The sequence below is a fragment of the Symphalangus syndactylus genome, chromosome 10, assembly GCF_028878055.3.
Source record: "Symphalangus syndactylus isolate Jambi chromosome 10, NHGRI_mSymSyn1-v2.1_pri, whole genome shotgun sequence".
NCBI classification, from domain to species: Eukaryota; Metazoa; Chordata; class Mammalia; order Primates; family Hylobatidae; genus Symphalangus; species Symphalangus syndactylus.
In genome coordinates, this window is record NC_072432.2 from 132,004,474 (window position 1) to 132,023,220 (window position 18,747).

Sequence of the window (18,747 nt, forward strand, 5' to 3'; positions counted from 1 at the left end):
TATGTATGTATGTATGTATTTTTGAGACAGGGTTTCACTCCTGTCACCCAGGCTGGAGTGCAATGGTGCGAGACATTGGCTCAACTGCAACCTCCACCTCCTGGGCTCAAGAGATTCTCCTGGCCTAGCCTCCCCAGTAGCTGTGACTACAGGTGCACACCACCTCGCCTGACACTTATTTTAAAATGTCAGTCCTATCTCCCAAGTTTCAAGAAGGAAAACTCCACTGGGGGTTCCTGTCAGGGTCCCCATTTCCTTTTCCCAGAGCACTTTTCAAGGTACAGCTCATGTGTTGTAGGAATAGAGGAATAGCAGCATCGACTTGGGACTGAGTATTCTGTTGGCCCGAGGACCTGGGCGCTTCTTAAGACCAGAGATCAAGGGACCACACCAGCAGGAGAAAGGAGGAAAGGCGCTCAGAGGATGTTGCCATACGAAGTAAGAAACCCAAATAGCTTGGAGGGTGCTAAAGCCCTCTGGGCAGGTAGATGTCTGGCTCTTGGATAATTGTGAGATGTGAAACATTTATTTATTAGGTTTAGGTCTTTAAAACACCAAAAAGTTCCAAGAGAGCTATAATTTAGGGAAGGCCTTGTTTGTTTGTGGACTCTGGAGAATTGAGAAATTTATTATCAGATTCAAAACTTAATACACTTCAGTGGGAATCTGTGTGGAATTAAATAGCTTTCTCTCCTGCTAAATAAAGTAACACATGCTCCCTGTAGAAGATTTGGAAAAATATGTACAAGCAAATGAAATTCCACTTATAGCCCATAGATAATAATTTACTATTTTGGAGACTGTATATCTGGTTTTAAAACAGACCATATATTGGAATATAAGAATAATATTTGGATGATTGAGATCATATTATGTACCATTTCATATCTTTTGAAAAACTTATGATGTGGTGAGTTTTCCCCTCATTCATTAAAAATAACCTGAAAACAGAGTTTTTGAATCATTGTGTAATATTTCCTTGTGAGTATGTCCTATTGTTTATTTAATTATTTTCTGGGCCGGGCGCGGTGGCTCACGCCTGTAATCCCAGCACTTTGGGAGTCCAAGGTGGGTGGATCACGAGGTCAGGAGATCGAGACCATCCTGGCCAGCATGGTGAAACCCCGTCTCTGCTAAAAATACAAAAATCAGCTGGGCGTGGTGGTGCACGCCTGTAGTCCCAGCTACTCAGGAGGCTGAGGCAGGAGAATAGCTTGAACCTGGGAGGCGGAGGTTGCAGTGAGCCGAGATGGCGCCACTGCACTCCAGCCTGGCGACAGGGTGAGACTGTCTCAAACAAAAAAAAAGAATTGTTTTCTAACCATTGTGTTGTTCAGGACATTTCCAGTTGTTTGTTACTATAAATTCTATTGCAGTTGCCATCTTTTTACTTTAATCTTTCTTTGCATCTTTGTTGATTGGCTTGGATGGAATCCTAGAAGTAGAATCATTGGGTCAAAGGGTATGAACATTTTTTGCTTTCTTGTTATATATATACAACTAAATTGCTTTCCAGAAAGGTTCATACTCCTGTCCTGGGTGTATAAGAATCCTAGGAACATTTTTCAAGTAGACAACATCTGTTTTAAGCGGTGATCTTTCCCTTTCAGCCCCTCCAGCGCCTCTGTGTCCCATCTGGGCTATGTGCTATTTTCTCAGGGTCTGGGTCCCAGCTGTCTCTTGTATATTATGAGCCTGACAAAGTTATCCTTTGCCTCAGTTCCTCGGGGCACTTTTTTCTTGGCTCGAATCTCTACTGGTGGAACCTAAGGCAGGGAAATGGGCAGTAGAGAGATATTTGGGGCTGTGATACCTCCCAGTGCCCCCCATTTCATTCTCTGGCAGGCAGTCATTGACTCTTCCTTCTCATGAGCTGCTTCTAGTCAACTGGCAGGTGTCGGCCAGGACTCTCAGTTTAATTGCCATTTAACACACTTTCTGCCACTGATTAATGGGTGACTCCATGCAAACTCACTTTCTTTCCCCAAGTTTCACTTTTATCATAAATACTTATTTTCTTTTTCTTTTTCTTTTTCTTTTTTTTTTTGAGACGGAGTCTTTCTCTGTCCCCCAGGCTGGAGTGCAGTGGCGCGATCTCGGCTCACTGCAAGCTCCGCCTCCCGGGTTCACGCCATTCTCCTGCCTCAGCCTCCCGAGTAGCTGGGACTACAGACGCCTGCCAACACGCCTGGCTAATTTTTTATATTTTTAGTAGAGACGGGGTTTCACCGTGTTAGCCAGGATGGTCTCGATCTCCTGACCTCGTGATCCGCCCGCCTCGGCCTCCCAAAGTGCTGGGATTACAGGCTTGAGCCACCGCTCCCGGCCATAAATACTTATTTTCATTTGCAGTACATACTTAAGAACTTATATTCTACTTAGAAATCTGGATCACACAAAACTTTCCACTTTTTGTTTTTCTTTTCATTAAAATACTTTTTTTTTTTTTTTTTTTTTTTTTTTTGAGATGGAGTCTCACTCTGTCACCCAGGCTGAAGCCTCCACTTCCAGGGCTCAAGTGATCCTCCTACCTCAGCCTCTTGAGTAGCTGGGACCACAGGCATGCACTACCATGCCCGGCTAATTTTTGTATTTTTGGTACAGATGAGGTTTTGCCATGTCGCCCAGGCTGGTCTCAAACTCCTGGGCTCAAGTGATCAGCCCGCCTCGGCCTCCCAAAGTGCTAGGATTACAGGCATGAGCCACCATGCCCAGCCTGAAATACATTTTTTAGTTACTGGAATAATATGAGGCTATGTCTTGGTTTGGTTTGGTGTTTGTTTGTGAGAGAGAGAAAAGAGAGGGAGAGAGAGAATGAAGGAGAGAGGGAGAGAAGGACAGGGAGGGAGACAGAAAGAGAGGAATTCTGTATGCATATACTCTTGATTTGCTTTTAATGAAGTTCAGGAAGGTAGATGAAATAGGAAACAAACTTTTAAAAAATGTTCAACCTCACTAGACATCATTATGTATTTGAAACCACTAATAGTTTAAAATAATGAGAACATTCAATATATGTAAGATTATAGTGATGGTAACAATATATCGCTGGTTGCAACATAGATAAAATCTTTTTAGAAAGCAATTTTGTAAAAGGGCTCAAGAATTCTGAAAGATCATAGCCTGTGATCTCGTTGTACTGTTACTTGGAATTTATGCTCTTTCCATGTAAAAGAAGAAATAAAGCATGAAAATACAAATTTTAGCCTTATGTATAATAGTGAAAAATTGGATACAACCTTCAATTTAATTGTAGAGAAATGGTTATATAAATTATAGTAAAACCAGTCCATTAATGTTATGCAGCCATTAGAAACAGTGATTATAAAGACCACGTAGCAACATGGAAAATGCTTATGACATCATCTTAAGTTTTAAAAAGGCCAATTATGTGGATAGGGACATGAAAAAGCATGCAAATGTGAAAATTGTTGGCTGGAGTGATTGTTAAAATAATTCCAGCATTGTTATATTATGATTTTTGCACTAAACCCAGAAAACACGAGGGAGGTTTGGCTAGGGAAGATAGGGTGCTGAGTGGGTTGGATAGAGGCCCCTTCTCTTACAAATACCCTGTGTGCTTTGTTAGCTGTGTGTTGTGAAGGCCAGGAAGCTACTTGCCAGATAGTTTCATTACGGTGTGAGAGCAAAGGTGAAGGGACCATCTAGAGAGAGGGGTATCTAGAGCTCTAACCCAGCATGAACACTTTCCACTTTCTTTCTTTTTTTTTTTTCTTTTTTTGAGATGGAGTCTCACTCTGTCATCCAGGCTGGGGTGCAGTGGCCGTGATCTCAGCTCACTGCAACCTCCGCCTCCCAGGTTCAAGCAATTCTCCTGCCTTAGTCTCCCGAGTAGCTGGGATTATAGGTGTGCACCACCATGCCTGGCTAATTTTTGTATTTTTAATGGAGACAGGGTTTCACCATGTTGGCCATGCTGGTTTTGAACTCCTGAACTCAAGTGATCCACCTGCTTTGGGCTCCCAAAGTGCTGGGATTACAGGTGTGAGCCGCCGTGCCCGGCCCCAGCATGAACGCTTTCCATGTTGTCCCAAGAGATGAGGGCTGGGTATTGTCAGGATGCCCACAGACTTACCTGGGAACTCCTCGGATAAACCACCCTCGGTCACCTTCTACCCAATATTTTCACACTGGGGAACTCAGGACAAAATGAAATTTAAGGCTGGGTGTGGTGGCTCATGCCTATAATCCCAGTACTTTGGGAGGCTTGAGGCAGGAGGATTGCCTGGGTCTAAGAGTTTGAAAACAGCCTGGGCAACATAGGGACACCCCATCTCTATGAAGAATTAAAAAATTAGCCCTCCATGGTGGTGTGCACCTGTAGTCCCAGCTACTGGGGAGGCTGAGGCAGGAGGATTGCTTGAGCCCAGGAGTTGGAGGCTGCGGTACGCTACGATTACACCACTGCACTCCAGCCTGGGCAACAGAGTGCGACCCGGGTCTCTAAAAAATAAAAACATAAAATGAAATTTAAGATAAGTGATTTTGGCTGGGCGTGGTGGCTCACGCCTGTAATCCCAGCACTTGGGGAGGCTGAGGCTGGTGGATCACCTGAGGTCAGGAGTTCGAGACCAGCCTGGCCAACATGGTGAAACCCTGTTTCTACTAAAAATACAAAAATTAGCCAGATGTGGTGGCACACGCCTGTAATCCCAGCTACTCTGGAGGCTGAGGCAGGAGAATGAATCACTTGAATCCAGTAGGTGGAGGTTGAAGTGTGCCGAGATGGCTCCACTGCACTCCAGCCTGGGCGACAAGAGCAAAACTCTGTCTCAAAAAACAAAACAAACAAACAAAAAACCATCTATGTAACTGGCAGAGTGTTGTGAGAGTTAGAAAAGACATTTTGAAGCTTTGCCTTGGTCTTGGCAGGGGATTTGGGGGTGATAGCATATATATGTACACTAAGTTGTTCCCCCATCTAAGTACCAATTACTACTGGCACTCCCCTTTCTCCCCTCACTGGCTTATTGCTGGAATAGTAGAAGCTAGGGATGAGCTGGCAAAGTTAACTTCCACACAGGCCTCTATGAAGAAGAGGAAGAGCCAGAGAAGATTTGGAAGATTATGGTGACATGGCTGAAGAGGCGAGGACAGGGGATCTGGAGGCCTGGGGCAGCTCTGTGGACCCAATCTTAGCAGCTGTTGAGACAAGGGATGTACAAATGGGATCAGAATGAACCGTCAGAGGATTAGGGCTCAGGACCTGAGGTTCATGTTGTGCGCAGCATCTGAGCGTGCCGCTGCTGCGTGGGTCAGCTAGTTAGAGCCACATTTCTGTGTGATGCTCTGTTCTCCTGCAGCCGGTCCTTCCCCCCACCTCCCACATTCCTGATGAGCTCTGTGACTCAGCTGCTTCTCGGGACGTCTGAGCAGCTGTTTTTTTCTAGGGATAGAACCACAGTCAGGAGATGTTGTAACCTGAATGCTTATCTTCCCCTTGGGTCCGTGAGGATCCTCTCCCACCATGAGGCCCCTGAAACAAAATTGGACTTTTAGAGGATTGTAGAAAGAGTGCCTTCTTCAGCCTCTGACTTCAGAAAAATTCAGACATGACCAGGCATGGTGGCTCATGCCTGTAATCCCAGCACTTTGGGAGGCCGAGGCTGGTGGATCACCTGAGGTCAGGATTTCAAGTGCAGCCTGACCAACATGGCGAAACCCCGTCTCTACTAAAAATACAAAAATTAGCTGGGTATGGTGACATGCACCTATAATCCCAGCTACTTGGGAGGCTGAGGCGGGACAATCGCTTGAACCTGGGAGGTGGAGGTTGCAGTTAGCCGAGGTTGCCCCGCTGCACTCCAGCCTGGGCGACGCAGCGAGACTCCATCTCAAAAAGGAAAAAAAAAAGAAAAAGACAGGCATGATGAATCCTGCAGGCTGAAAAGGGGAAATTTGAAAGCCAGTGTTCAGCTGGGCACCGTGCTTAGCAATTGGGCCCAGGACAGTTAGCGTTGCTCTTCCACAGCAGCTTGTGTGTTTTCTCTGGGAGATGCCTCGAGAGTAGCGATAGTCCTTGCAGCCCCTGCAAATCTGTCTGTGACTGGTTGGGCATCAAGGGGGTTTGTCTGGTTTTCTTGGGGGGCTGGCGATCACCAGCATCCTGACCAGGCAGCTCTGCACCCTTCCCAGAATGCTGACCCAGCCCTTCTGGTGGGACTTCTGTTCCTCTGTCATCCAGGGAGCTGAGGCTTCTCTCCAGGATATGCTCCCCCGCCCCCAGCCAGCGCCAAACCACTCCCCTTGCTGCCTTTGACCCAGTGTCTGCTGGGAGACTTCACGTTCCTCCTGTGGCGTCTGTTCCTCATTACTGGCTTGTGCCCATCTCTCTCCTGTTTCTGAACTCAAACTTGCTCCGTTGTGAAACTGGAGCTGGGGCGGAAGCTTTGTTGTAGGAGGCCCTGGGTCTGTCTGCAGGTGCCATAATGGAAGGGTTGCTGCTTTGGGCAGGGGTGTGCTTCCCCCAGCCCCTGCTGTGCTGCAACACATCCTTCTCTGCTGTGTTTCTGAAACCTCCTCTGTCCACAGTTGATCCTTCTCACTGCCTCTTTTACTGCGGCTCCTCTGACTTCTTCCTTAGCTGTGCTGTTTCACCTCTGCCCTGTTTTTCGTCTGCTTCGCTCTTTGTCCCCTATCCTTTTGCAGTGAGTAGCTGTGGGATTCCCCGACGCGTCTCCCTGATGTCTGTGTCTCCGGTCCCCCAGACCTCACCTGGATCAAGTGTTCACCGGTCACTGGTATCCATGTGTGTGTTTTGGGGGCATTTGTTCCTAGGGGCCGCCTCTCAGCACTGGCCCTTGTGGAGGTGGGAGAGAACATGCCACACCACCAATCGCCACCCTGTTAGTCTGATCCGAATCCGCCTGATATTAGCCTGTGCTGTGGGAGGGTGTCTCCCTCTGGGCCTGCAGTACCGGGGCTGTTGGGTCTCTGTAGCTCATCCAGAGACCCAGCATCCCGTTGTGGGGGATGGCCTGAGCCAGCCATCTCACAACTTTGTGTGGCTGTGGACAGAGGGCCTCTGTGGGCTTGGGCCACCAGGAACTTCACTCTGTTGGAGTCTGTCGGGGCTTAGCAGTGGGTGGGGTCTGACCTTGAAAGTCTGAAGGTCATGTGGTGCTTTGGGACCCTTGTGGGACCTTGTCCCACGTTGGCACTGGGTGTGCCTTTGAATTGGGTGTCTCTGCTCATTGACGGGCCAGTCTTGGTTGGGGAGCAGAATAGAGCTCCCGCCCTTCCCTTTGGCTCTCAGAGAGGCCTAAGAAAATTGCAACAAGAACAGAGGCTGGCTGGCTTGAAGGCGTGGCTCATCCCACAATACCAGAGAGACTGTTCTGGAGTCGGGATAGTGCTCATGGGCTGGGACTTTCTTCTTCTTTCTTCCTTCTTCTCCTTTTTTCTTCTTTCTTCCTTTGTTCCTCTTCTTCTGACAGGGTCTCACTTGTCGTCCAGGCTAGAGTGCAGTGGTGCTCTCATGGTTCCCTGTAGCCTCAAATTCCTGAGCTCAAGCGATTCTCCTACCTCAGCCTCCTGAGTAGCTGGTTCTACAGGCATGCTACCGTGCCTGGCTAATTTTTTAATATTTTTGTGAAAACGAGGTCTCGCTGTGTTGCCCAGGTTGGTCTCAAACTCCTGGCCTCAAGCGATCCTCCCACCTCAGCCTCCCAAAGTGCTGGGATTACAGTTGGGAGCCACTGCACCCAGCCTGGGACTTTGTTCTGATTCCCCATTCTTTCCATTATAAGGGGTAACTGTATTAGGCTGCTCAGCCCGTCATAACCAAGGACCACAGTCTGGATGGCTTAAACAACAGAAGTTCATTTTCTCACAGATCTGGAGGGTGGAAGTCCAAGGTCAAGGTGTTAACAGGGTTGGTTTCTTCTGAGGGTCATGAGGGAAAGATCTGTCCAGGGTCTGTGCCTTGGCTTGTGGATGGCCGTCACCTCCTTGTGTCTTCACAGGGTCTTTCCTCCTCTTATAGAGACATCAGTCATAGTGGATTAGGGCCCATGCTAATGACATCATGCTAACTCAGTCACCTCTTTAAAGACCCTGTCTCCAAATACAGCCACATTTTGAGGGCCTTAGGGTTAGTACTTCAACATGTGAATTTTGAGAGGACGTAATTCACCCCATAACAGTGACAGCGGAGTGATGTAAGATGCTGGGCCAGGGCTGTGACCCTACCTCAAGGCTCCAGAAACCCCTTGCATTTTAATCTCTTGGTATCTTCATGGAGCTAGAGAGGCTGTCCTTTGTAACTTAATTCCTGGCAGAATTTTAGAAAAATTTTTTTATGTTTAATTTTTGTGGGTACATAGTAGGTGTATATATTTATGGGGTACGTGAGATGTTTTGATACAGGCTTGCAGCACATAACAGTCACTTCATGGAAGATGGGGTATTCATCCCCTCAAGCATTTATCCTTTGTGTTACAAACTGTTCAGTTATACTATTTTATTTTATTTTATTTTGACAGAGTTTCACTCTTGTTGCCCAGGCTGGAGTGCAATGGTGTGATCTCGGCTCACGGCAACCTCCAGCTCCTGGGTTCTACCTCAGCCTCCTGAGTAGCTGGGATTACAGGCATGCGCCACCACGACTGGCTAATTTTTTGTATTTTTAGTAGAGACGGAGTTTTACCATGTTGGCCAGGCTGGTCTCGAACTCCTGACCTCAGGTGATCCACCTGCCTCAGCCTCCCAAAGTGCTGGGATTACTGGCATGAGCCACCATGCCTGGCCTCTTTTAGTTATTTTAAAATGTACAATTAAATTATTATTGACTATATTTACCTTGTTGTACTATCAAATAGTAGGTCTTATTCACTCTTTCTAACTATTTTTTGTACCTATTAACCATCCCCACTTCCCCCCAGCCCCCCACTACCCTTCCCAGCCTCTGGTAACCACCCTTCTACTCTATCTCCATGAGTTCAATTGATTTGATTTTTAGATCCCATAAATGAGTGAGAACATGTGATGTCTGTCTTTCTGTGGTTGGCTTATTTCACACTTAACATAATGATCCCCAGTTCCATCCATGTTGTTGCAAATGACAGGATCTTATTCTTTTTCATGGCTGAATAGTACTCCATTGTGGATATATGCCACATTTTCTTTATCCATTCATCTGTTGATGGCCATTTAAGTTGCTTCCAAATCTTGGCTATTGAGAACAGAGCTGCAACAAACATAGGAGTGCAGATATACCTCTTCAATAGACTCATTTCCTTTCTTTGGGTGTATACCCAGCAGTGGGATTGCTGGATCATATGGTAGATCTATTTTTAGTTTTTTGAGGAACCTCCAAACTGTTCTCCATAGTGGTTGTATTAATTTATATTCCCACCAACACCATACAAGGGTTCCCTTTTCTCCACTTCCTCACCAGCATTTGTTGTTGCCTGTCTTTTGGATAAAAACCATTTTCACTGGGGTGAGATGATATCTCACTGTAGTTTTGATTTGCATTTCTCTGATGATCAATGATGTCAAGCACCTTTTCATGTGCCTGTTTGCCACTTATGTGTTTTTCTTGAGAAATGTCTATTCAAATCTTTTGTCCATTTTAAAGTCGGATTATTAGATTTTTTTTCCTATAGAGTTGTTTGAGCTCTTTATATATTCTGGTTATTAGTCCCTTGTCAGATGGGTAATTTGCCGATTTTTCTCCCATTCTGTGGGTTTTCTCTTCACTTTGTTGATTGTTTCCTTTGCTGTGCAGAAGCTTTTTAACTTGATGTGATCCCGCCTGTCCATGTTTGCTTTGGTTGCCTGTGCTTGTGGGGTATTGTTCAAGAGCCTGGCAGAATTTTATTCAGATGTTTGAACTGGAGCTTACATCCTTTCTGAGATCATTTCTTCCATGTATAAAATTGAGTTGCGAGCCACTTCACAAGGTTTCGTGCAGAGGAACGATAATAGCTACTGTTCGAGAAGTGCTTATTGTGTGCCTACCACTTAATTCTGAGCCCAAGCCTTATGAGGTGTACTATTATTAATCCCGTTTTACAGATGCAGAAGCTGAGGCACACGAAGGTTAAATAATTGGTGGTCATACAATTAACAAGTATCCAGAACTGGAATTTGAATGCAGGCCCCTGATCTAAAGTTTGGGCTTATCTCCTCTATGGATGTAAAGTGCCCAACGCTATCCTGGGCAGATAGAGCCTTGGAAAAGTGAGTTGAATACGTGTGAACGGATTTTTAGGGGTGCTTAACATTGGGAGAGGTTTCCAGGGTCTGGGGTGGAACATTTGGTGCCCCCATGGAAGGAAGCTGGTGAGAGAGTCTCAGCCCAGCTTCTGGGAAAGATTCCTGCAGGTCCTGAGGCAGAGCTGCTTCACCTTCCTTCTCATCAGCACCTCCCTTCTGCGTGCAGGGTGATGTGAGCAGAGCCCAGGAATGCCTTATGTGGATCGGCAGAACCGAATCTGTGGGTTTCTGGACATCGAGGAGCATGAGAACAGCGGCAAGTTTCTGCGGAGGTACTTCATTCTGGACACCCAGGCTAACTGCCTCCTCTGGTATATGGACAACCCCCAGGTGAGAGGGTCAGTGGGAAGGGGCGGGGCTACTGGGTGCCCATCATTGCGCCAGAGGAATGCACAAGGGGTTAGCCTCTAGGGCTAGGCTCATGAGCAACACAACCTACTGATCAGCAGGGAGGGGACAACCCTACAACACACGCAGACACACACACAAATGCACATGCACGTGCACACACACCACCCACACCCCATACACACCACACACACGCACACACATGCAACTCATACACACACACCACACACACACCATACAGACACCACACATACACACATGCATACACCATATACACACCACACGGACACACACACACACCCCCCATACACATACCACACACACATACACACACGACACACCACACACACACACAACCAGTACACCAGACACACACCATACACACATGCACACACACCCCATATACACACACCACATACACACATCATGCATACACATACACACATTCACACACACCCCATACACACATACACACACAACCCATAAACACACACCACATACCATACACACACATGCACACACACTTGCACACACACCCCATACACACACCACACACATACACACAACCCATAAACACACACCAGACACACATTAAACACACACACGCCCACACACATGCACACACATCCCATACACACACACACCACACACACATACACAACCCATACACGCACACCACACACACACACGGAGACACACATACACCATACACACACCCCCATACACACACACCCCTACACACACCACACACACCACACACACATGCACCCCATACACATGCAGACACACACATGCACACACACAGACACACACCATACACACACATGCACACACACATATATGCGCATACTACACATATACCATACACACCCATCCACACACACACAGAAAACCATCTCAGATCTTAGCTTGGAGAGAAGGATGCTGTCCTGATCCTGGCGTCTGGTGTCTGCTCTCACATGCAGAGACCAGCCAGGATCTGCCAGTGAGATCCAAGTCCTGGATCCAGGCTCCAAGGCATGGCTTACTTCCTGTCACTTCTCTCCAGGGCTGTGGCCTGTGGCTGCTCCTGCTCTTCCAGTCTGGGTGCCCCTCCCCAGCAGAGAATGTGACCTGGTTCCCTGAGCCTGACACATGTTGGACTTCTTTGGTCTCCTGACTCAGGAAGTCCTAGAATCCTGGATTGGAGGTGCCCTTGGAGGTCACCCAGTTTTGTTTCCTCATGGTCCAGATGAGGAGAGCCTCAGACACTGCACTGGATCTTGGCAAGGACATGGTCAGAATTAGGTGACTTGCTGAGCATCTTGTGGAGGTCAGGCACAAAGATGGGGGCCACCTACCTTTGACTGCTATGTCTGGGAGTCCCTGGAGTCATCACTGCTCTGGGAACAAGTTGCTTCACCCTGATTTGGGATCTCCAGCCTTTTCTTATTCTGGCCCTGAGTGCTGTTAGCTCTTTCCTTCCCCTACCCTTGAGTGATTTGGTGGAATGAGCCTGCAAACACTGACATGGCCCCTGAACCGCAAGATCACAGGTCATGGCTGTGTTGGGATGAAGAGGGGTGTGGGATCTGGGATTTGGCTCTAGTTCCGAGGCTTGGGAAGAGGAAATTCTGAATGTCCCAGGGTTGGAGTTATGCTTTAAGATGCAATGTGGAAAACGAGTTATGTGAATCTCTAGGTCACTGGCCAGGGACTAATCATCTAGTGGTCTTGAGCATTTGTCTTCTAGATTTGATGGCCAAGAGAAAAACAGTATAGATGCGGAAAACATACTCAGAAAATCAGCTGCTGCTAATTGCCTTCTCCAGGAAGGATTAACCCTAAATAGAACTGAGCCCCGAGTTTCACCCTGCAGCCCTGATAAACCGGTTGCTTACTTTCATTTGAAGTGCCTAGTATTCAGAATGAACCCTTCCTAGGCACACTGTGACACCCTCAACTCAGCCTGGAATGCTGCCATTTGTCATGTAATGGGCCTGGTTTGCCTTCAGGCCCTGCGATATCATTTTCCTTTCCTTTGCTCTTTTCTTTTCTCTTTTTTTTTTTTTGAGACAGAGTCTTGCTCTGTCACCCAGGCTGGAGTGCAGTGGCACGATCTCGGCTCACTGCAACCTCTGCCTCCTGGATTCAAGTGATTCTCCTGCCTCAGCCTCCTCAGTAGCTGGGATTACTGGCATGTACCACCATGCCCGGCTAATTTTTGTTATTTATTTATTGATTTATTTTTGAGACGGAGTCTCGCTCTATTGCCCAGGCTGGAGTGCAGTGGCGCAATCTCGGCTCACTGCAAGCTCTGCCTCCCGGGTTCATGCCATTCTTCTGCCTCAGCCTCCCGAGTAGCTGGGACTACAGGCACCCGCCGCCACGCCCAGCTAATTTTTTGTATTTTTTTTTTTGTAGAAACGGGGTTTCACTGTGTTAGCCAGGATGGTCTTGATCTCCTGACCTCGTGATCTACCCGCCTTGGCCTCACAAAGTGCTGGGATTACAGGCATGAGCCACTTTGTTATTTTTAGTAGAGACAGGGTTTTACCATGTTGGCCAGGCTGGTCTTGAACTCCTGACCTCAAGTGATCTGCCTGCCTCGGCCTCCCAAAGTGCTGGGATTACAGGCATGAGCCATTGCACCTAGCCATTTTTTTTTTTCAATTTGGGATCTTACTCCGTTGCCCAGGCTGGAGTGCAGTGATGCAATCATAGCTCAAACTCCTGAGCTCAAGTGATCCTCCCACCTCAGCCTCCCATGTAGCTGGGACTACAGGTGTGCGCCACCACACCGGGCTAATTATTTTTATTTTTTGTAGAGATGGAGGGTCTCACTTTGTCGACCAGTCTGGTCTCGAACTCCTGGTTTCTTTTTTTTTTTTTTTTTTCTTCTTTTGAGACAGAGTTTTGCTCTTGTCACCCAGGCTGGAGTGCAATGGTATGATCTTGGCTCACTGCAACCTCTACCTCCCAGTTCAAGAGATTCTCTGCCTCAGCCTCCCGAGTAGCTGGGATCACAGGCACCCGCCACCAGGCCTGGCCGATTTTTGTATTTTTTTTGAGACGGAATTTCACTCTTGTTGCCCACGCTGGAGTGCAATGGCGTGATCTCAGCTCACTGCAACTTCTGCCTCCCGGGTTCAAGCGATTCTCCTGTCTCAGCCTCCCGAGTAGGTGGGATTACAGGTGTGTGCCACCACGCCCAGCTAATTTTTGTATTTTTAGTAGAGACGGGGTTTCATCATATTGGTCAGGCTGGTCTTGAACTCCTGACCTCAGGTGATCCACCGGCCTCGGCCTCCCAAAGTGCTGGGATTACAGGCATGAGCCACCGCGACTGGCCTGAACTCTTGGTTTCAAGCGACGCTCCTGCTTTGGCCGGAGTTAAGTGTTTGTTGCCAGTAGACTTGGCTTTGGGCACACCAGAGATGAGCCCTGGGTGACTTATGGGTCTTCACGTTCCCTCTCCATTCTCCTCCTTTGTGTACTTCCTCCCACTCACCTGCTGTGTTAGCGCAAGTCATTCGAATGGATTTTTGTCTTGATTTACCTACTTCATGCCATGCTTCCCCACTAGGGCTGTGTTTTACCCAAACTGACTTGCTTGGGGAATCCTGTCTGGCTGTTGCCAGCTGCCTCCCTGGAGAGTTGGATCTTTCTTCATACCCTGGGTCACAGACTGAGAGTTGTGCTGTCAGTGGCAGATCACCCAGGACCACAGTGGCACCATCTTGGAACTTGAATATTGACGGTCGTCAGGATTCCCCTCACTCTGATTTGTCACTGGGGCCCAGAACCTGTGCTAAGCCTGAGCGCTGTGCCTCGGGCTGCCGTCTAGGCTCTCTGGGGTCAGCCTCTGCAGCAGGTCCCCCGGCCCAGGGCAGGCTCTTACTCTTTCCTGCCAGCTGAGCTCTCAAGGTGTTTTGTGGTAGAACCTTCTTCAAGTTTGAATTACCAGGTAAAACTAACTAGTGGCCCACTGCTGGGGATTCTTTATGTTTTCCCAGGAAGCAGTAGAGCTCACCTGGCTTGGCATATTCTTGAAAAAGGAGAGTCTTGCTGTGATACAGAAATAATTCAGGACATTTTACTTCTTCAGTGGTTGGGTTAGTTCTTTGTTGCGTGAATGGCCAAACAGCCACTCCAGATTTAAGCGTGGATGTTTCAGGTAAGTTATAAAATGGTGTTAGTGAGCATTTATTACTATGTGCCAAGCACACTTCATTGGTTTTTTATTTCATTCTGACAACAAGTTTAATTGGTAGTTATTATTGCCTTCATTCTGAAGATGAGGTGGGTGAGGCTGACGGGAAGAATTTGCCCGTGGTTACATAATAAAAAAGTAGCACAGCTGGGACTCTAACCCTGACTGTCTAACTCTAGTGTGCCTGCCATTATTGCTGATAATGAGACAGGCATCTAAGGGTGACTTGGAGGATGAAGAGCCTGTAAAGGTAGTTTCTGGTTAAGAAAGAGAAGCCTGAGGACTCTTGGGGCTGGGAGGTCCTGGAAGGTAGGGCACTTGTGTGGCTTAGTTTTTGATCATAGTGTCCAGCATTTGATGAATATGTGTTCATTCATTCATTCATTCAACTAAAGAGGGCCAGGGAAGGAAGTGGTCAGAAGTCAGGTCATTGGGGAATGTGGAGTGCCCAACATTGCTTTCCTGGGACTGGGGACAGGCCAAAATGGAATGGAAGCTCTGCAGAGAGGGGCATCCTGGGGATTTTGGTCCATTCCTGTGAAGAGAGGCATTGAGATCTGTGTGTGGTCGTTGAACATCTTTATGTGATAGGGAAAAGGAGATCCTTGCTATGTTTTCTTAATTATTTAATAGGCAGTATTAAGTAGAAGATTTTTGGACCCAGGTCTCCGATCTGTGTGTTGAAGCCACCTGGTAGGTGGTGTTCACTGAGCCTGAATCTGTTACTGCTGCTGCTACTGCTGTTATTACTAACTGCAGCTTATACTTACTAAGTGGTTGCCAAGTACCGGCCATGGTGTGAAATGCTTTTACATGTGTTACCCCATGGAACCTCTCCATAATCCTGGGGCCTAGGGTCTGTTGTCACTCTTTGCTCATGGTTGTGCAGGTGGTAAATGCAGCGCTGGAGCCAGGTCCATCGACTCGAGTGTGCAACCTCCTGTTTGTCTGCCTCCCTCCTCCCACTGACCTCTGTGCTCAGCCTGTGCAAGATCTTGTAGATGATGTGGAAAATGAATTCAGTGAGGCCTTTGCCACCAGGAAGCTTCAGGGTTAGCTGGGGAGAGGAAAACAACACACACAAACCTATGGTGCTAATAATCCTGGCAAATCATTATAACAGGGTAGCATATCATTAAGTGCCAGTGCCAATGCACAGATGCCAATATTTGGGTTGAAAGAGAAGGGGTTACCATTTTCCTTTGCTGCCACCCATAAGGGAAAGTTGTAGGGCTTGGAGGTGGAGTCTTATATGGAAAGTTCTTAGGATGGGGAGATAACAGATCAAGGTTGCAATCTTGGCTCTGCCACTAAGTTGATTTACATCTTAGGCAAGTCATTTATCCTGTGGAGTATGGGCATTCTAGGTGATGCTTTCACCACCACACCCGCCTGATTTTTGTAGTTTTAGTAGAGACAGGGTTTCACCATGTTGGTCAGGCTGGTCTTGAACTCCTGACCTCAAATGATCCTACTGCCTTGGCCTCCCAAAGTACTGGGATTACAGGCATGAGCCACCGCGCCCAGCCTCTAGGTGATCCTTATGTGTCTTTTATCCTTTCATTTCCTGAGAATAGAAGGAGATCCTGGAGTTCAACAGCATTATTAACACATATTTACTAAATTTGTTCAGTGTGCCAGATGCTGATCTAAATACTGTGGCTACTTCAGTGAACAAGACAGTCTTTGCCTTCATAGAGTTTACACTGTATTTGGGGAAACAGACAATTGGGGTGGGGAGAGCTGGGGGCCCCCCTTCACTGAGGAGGTGTCACTAGATCTAGATGTTAAAGGGTATGTGAGGTTCATTTTTGCTATGCATTTTCGTATTTGCAGAGCATTTTGTGGGTTTTCACTTACTTTTTAAAATTTTTATTTATTTATTTTTTTAAGACAGAGTCTCACTCTGTTGCTGAGGATCCAGTGCAGTGGCGCGATCTCAGCTTACTGCAACCTCCGCCTCCCAGCTTAAAGAAATTCTCGTGCCTCAGCCTCCCAAGTAGCTGGTATTACAGGCCTGCACCACCATGCCTGGCTACTTTTTGTATTTTATTAGAGATGGGGTGTCACCACGTTGGCTAGGCTGGTCTCGAACTCCTGACCTCAGGTGATCCACCCACCTCGGCATCCAAAGTGCTGGGTTACAGATGTGAGCCACTATGCCCGGCCCGGTTTTCACTTACAAGATGTCTTTTGATTGTTATACCTACTCTGCCCCAAGCAGAGATGAGGAGGAGGAGGGCGTTCTCAGTTGGTGAAACAGCAGTCATTGTGGGGCAGAGGTGAGCTCTCCTGGTTGGAGGGGCATTTAAGGTCGTCAGGGTCCCCAGAAGAAGACCCTGAGACAAGGAGTCAGGCGCTGAGACAGGGAGTTAGGCGCGGAGACAGGGAGTCAGGCGCGGAGACAAGATCTGTCAGGAAGTTCTTTATTGAGGAAAGGTTCCCGCGGGGACTGTGAAGAGAGCTGGGGAAGGAGGACAGGGAAGGGAGGAGGCCAGACAAGGGTGTGAGCTCAGGTGGAAGTCTGAGCAAGGGACGGTTTCACCGTGGGCCTGCAGGAGCGCTGGGGTGAGTCATGCCTCAGCCTTGTCTCAGGGAACTGGGCTTTCGTGTGCCTGCACCGGGCAGTCACTGGCTCCAGCTCTGCACATGTGGGCAGAACGGCTTCCAGCAGCCCAGAGGCAGTTCTCTGAAGCAGAGCTGTGGATGCAGGCCGTGGAAGGCACAGCCAAATGGCAAAAAAAGATGGAGGGTATTTGGGAGGCCAGTGGCAATGTCTGCTAGATGGGCATACGGTGGGGGTGTGTTGGGGATCAGAACACAGCATGGGCCAGGCGCAGCCTTGAATGTCTGGCAGAATTTAGAATCAGTGGGGTTAAGTAATGAATCAAGGCTTCTCGTACAGGTAGTGGTGACTCTAAACTGATATAGAACAAAAACCCATTAGCTAAAAAGGACCTGTATAAATGGAAAGTCTCTATTATTGATTATGGACACTGATTTGGCTAATGCATTTAAAAATCAATATACTGACAATATCAAGCAAACCTTTTTTTTAATTATAGTAAGGACGTTCAGCATGAGATCTACCCTTTTAACAAATTTTTAAATGCATGATACCATATTGTTGACCGTAGGCATGATGTTATACAGCCAGTCTCCCCACTCTAGAACTTCTTCATCTTGCATGCAATCAAATAATTATTGAACAGAAACAAATGCTGGCTTGATTTTCCTTGAAATGTTACTACAATATTATGGCACTAGCGGTTGTATTTTAATTTCACATTGGTTCCCATCATGATAGAGGAGATGAAATTCCTTAGGGCCGCCCTACTCTAGTACAGCAATCTGCAGAGTAACTATGTTTTAGTTGCAGAGAATTGCTTACGTCCCCCCCTTTCTAATGTCCACTTGGCTAAGTAATTGCAAGAGCAAATTATATGGCCCTGAACAAAGAGTAAACAAGCGCGAAACACAATATTGCACTAGATTGCTGGTCTTGTCAAATTTACTCGGTCAAATGTGTTTTTTCTTCTTTTTCCAAAAAATACGTAGATGCTTTTACTTTCCAAAGGCCACGATATGACTCATGGATCATGAAATAACCAAAAAGATTGCATGGCTCTTAGTACTCCTGGGATGCCAATGAAAGCCCTTTGCTTTTATTTAATTTTTTTAAATAAACTGAAAGCAGTTCTTTCCATTGATGGGGTGAAGAGCGTTAGCAGTGTTGGTAACAAGATGGATATTTGGTGCATTTTAGTAGCAAGCATATAAAGTTATGGGAGGAGGTTATAATAACACATAATGTATAATGGACAGGACTGTTGTCTAAAAGGCTACATGAAAATTGGTGTTTTTTAAAAAAAATGTGAAACTTTCCTAAGCAAATTTTGGCTGAAAGCCAGGAATAATTTTTGCATTGTATGCTTCAACCTGTCTGAATGCCAAGAACCAGGAAA

At 47.0% G+C, this 18,747-nt stretch overlaps 1 protein-coding gene across 19 annotated transcripts in view; it reads left to right on the forward strand.

Annotated features, from left to right (window-relative positions):
* Positions 1-18,747, forward strand: part of PLEKHA2 (pleckstrin homology domain containing A2) — a 73,169-nt gene that overhangs the window by 6,696 nt on the left and 47,726 nt on the right. For 10 of the 19 annotated variants that reach the window (XM_063610945.1, XM_063610940.1, XM_063610939.1 and 7 more), the window contains one exon: positions 10,409-10,572. In XM_063610945.1, the coding sequence (XP_063467015.1) occupies positions 10,432-10,572 (141 nt within the window). In that variant the 5' untranslated portion in view covers positions 10,409-10,431. Of the gene's footprint in view, positions 1-303; positions 439-10,041; positions 10,207-10,408; positions 10,573-18,747 lie in introns of those variants that run through there. The other 9 variants (XM_063610951.1, XM_063610936.1, XM_063610938.1 and 6 more) reach the window with 2 other exon arrangements.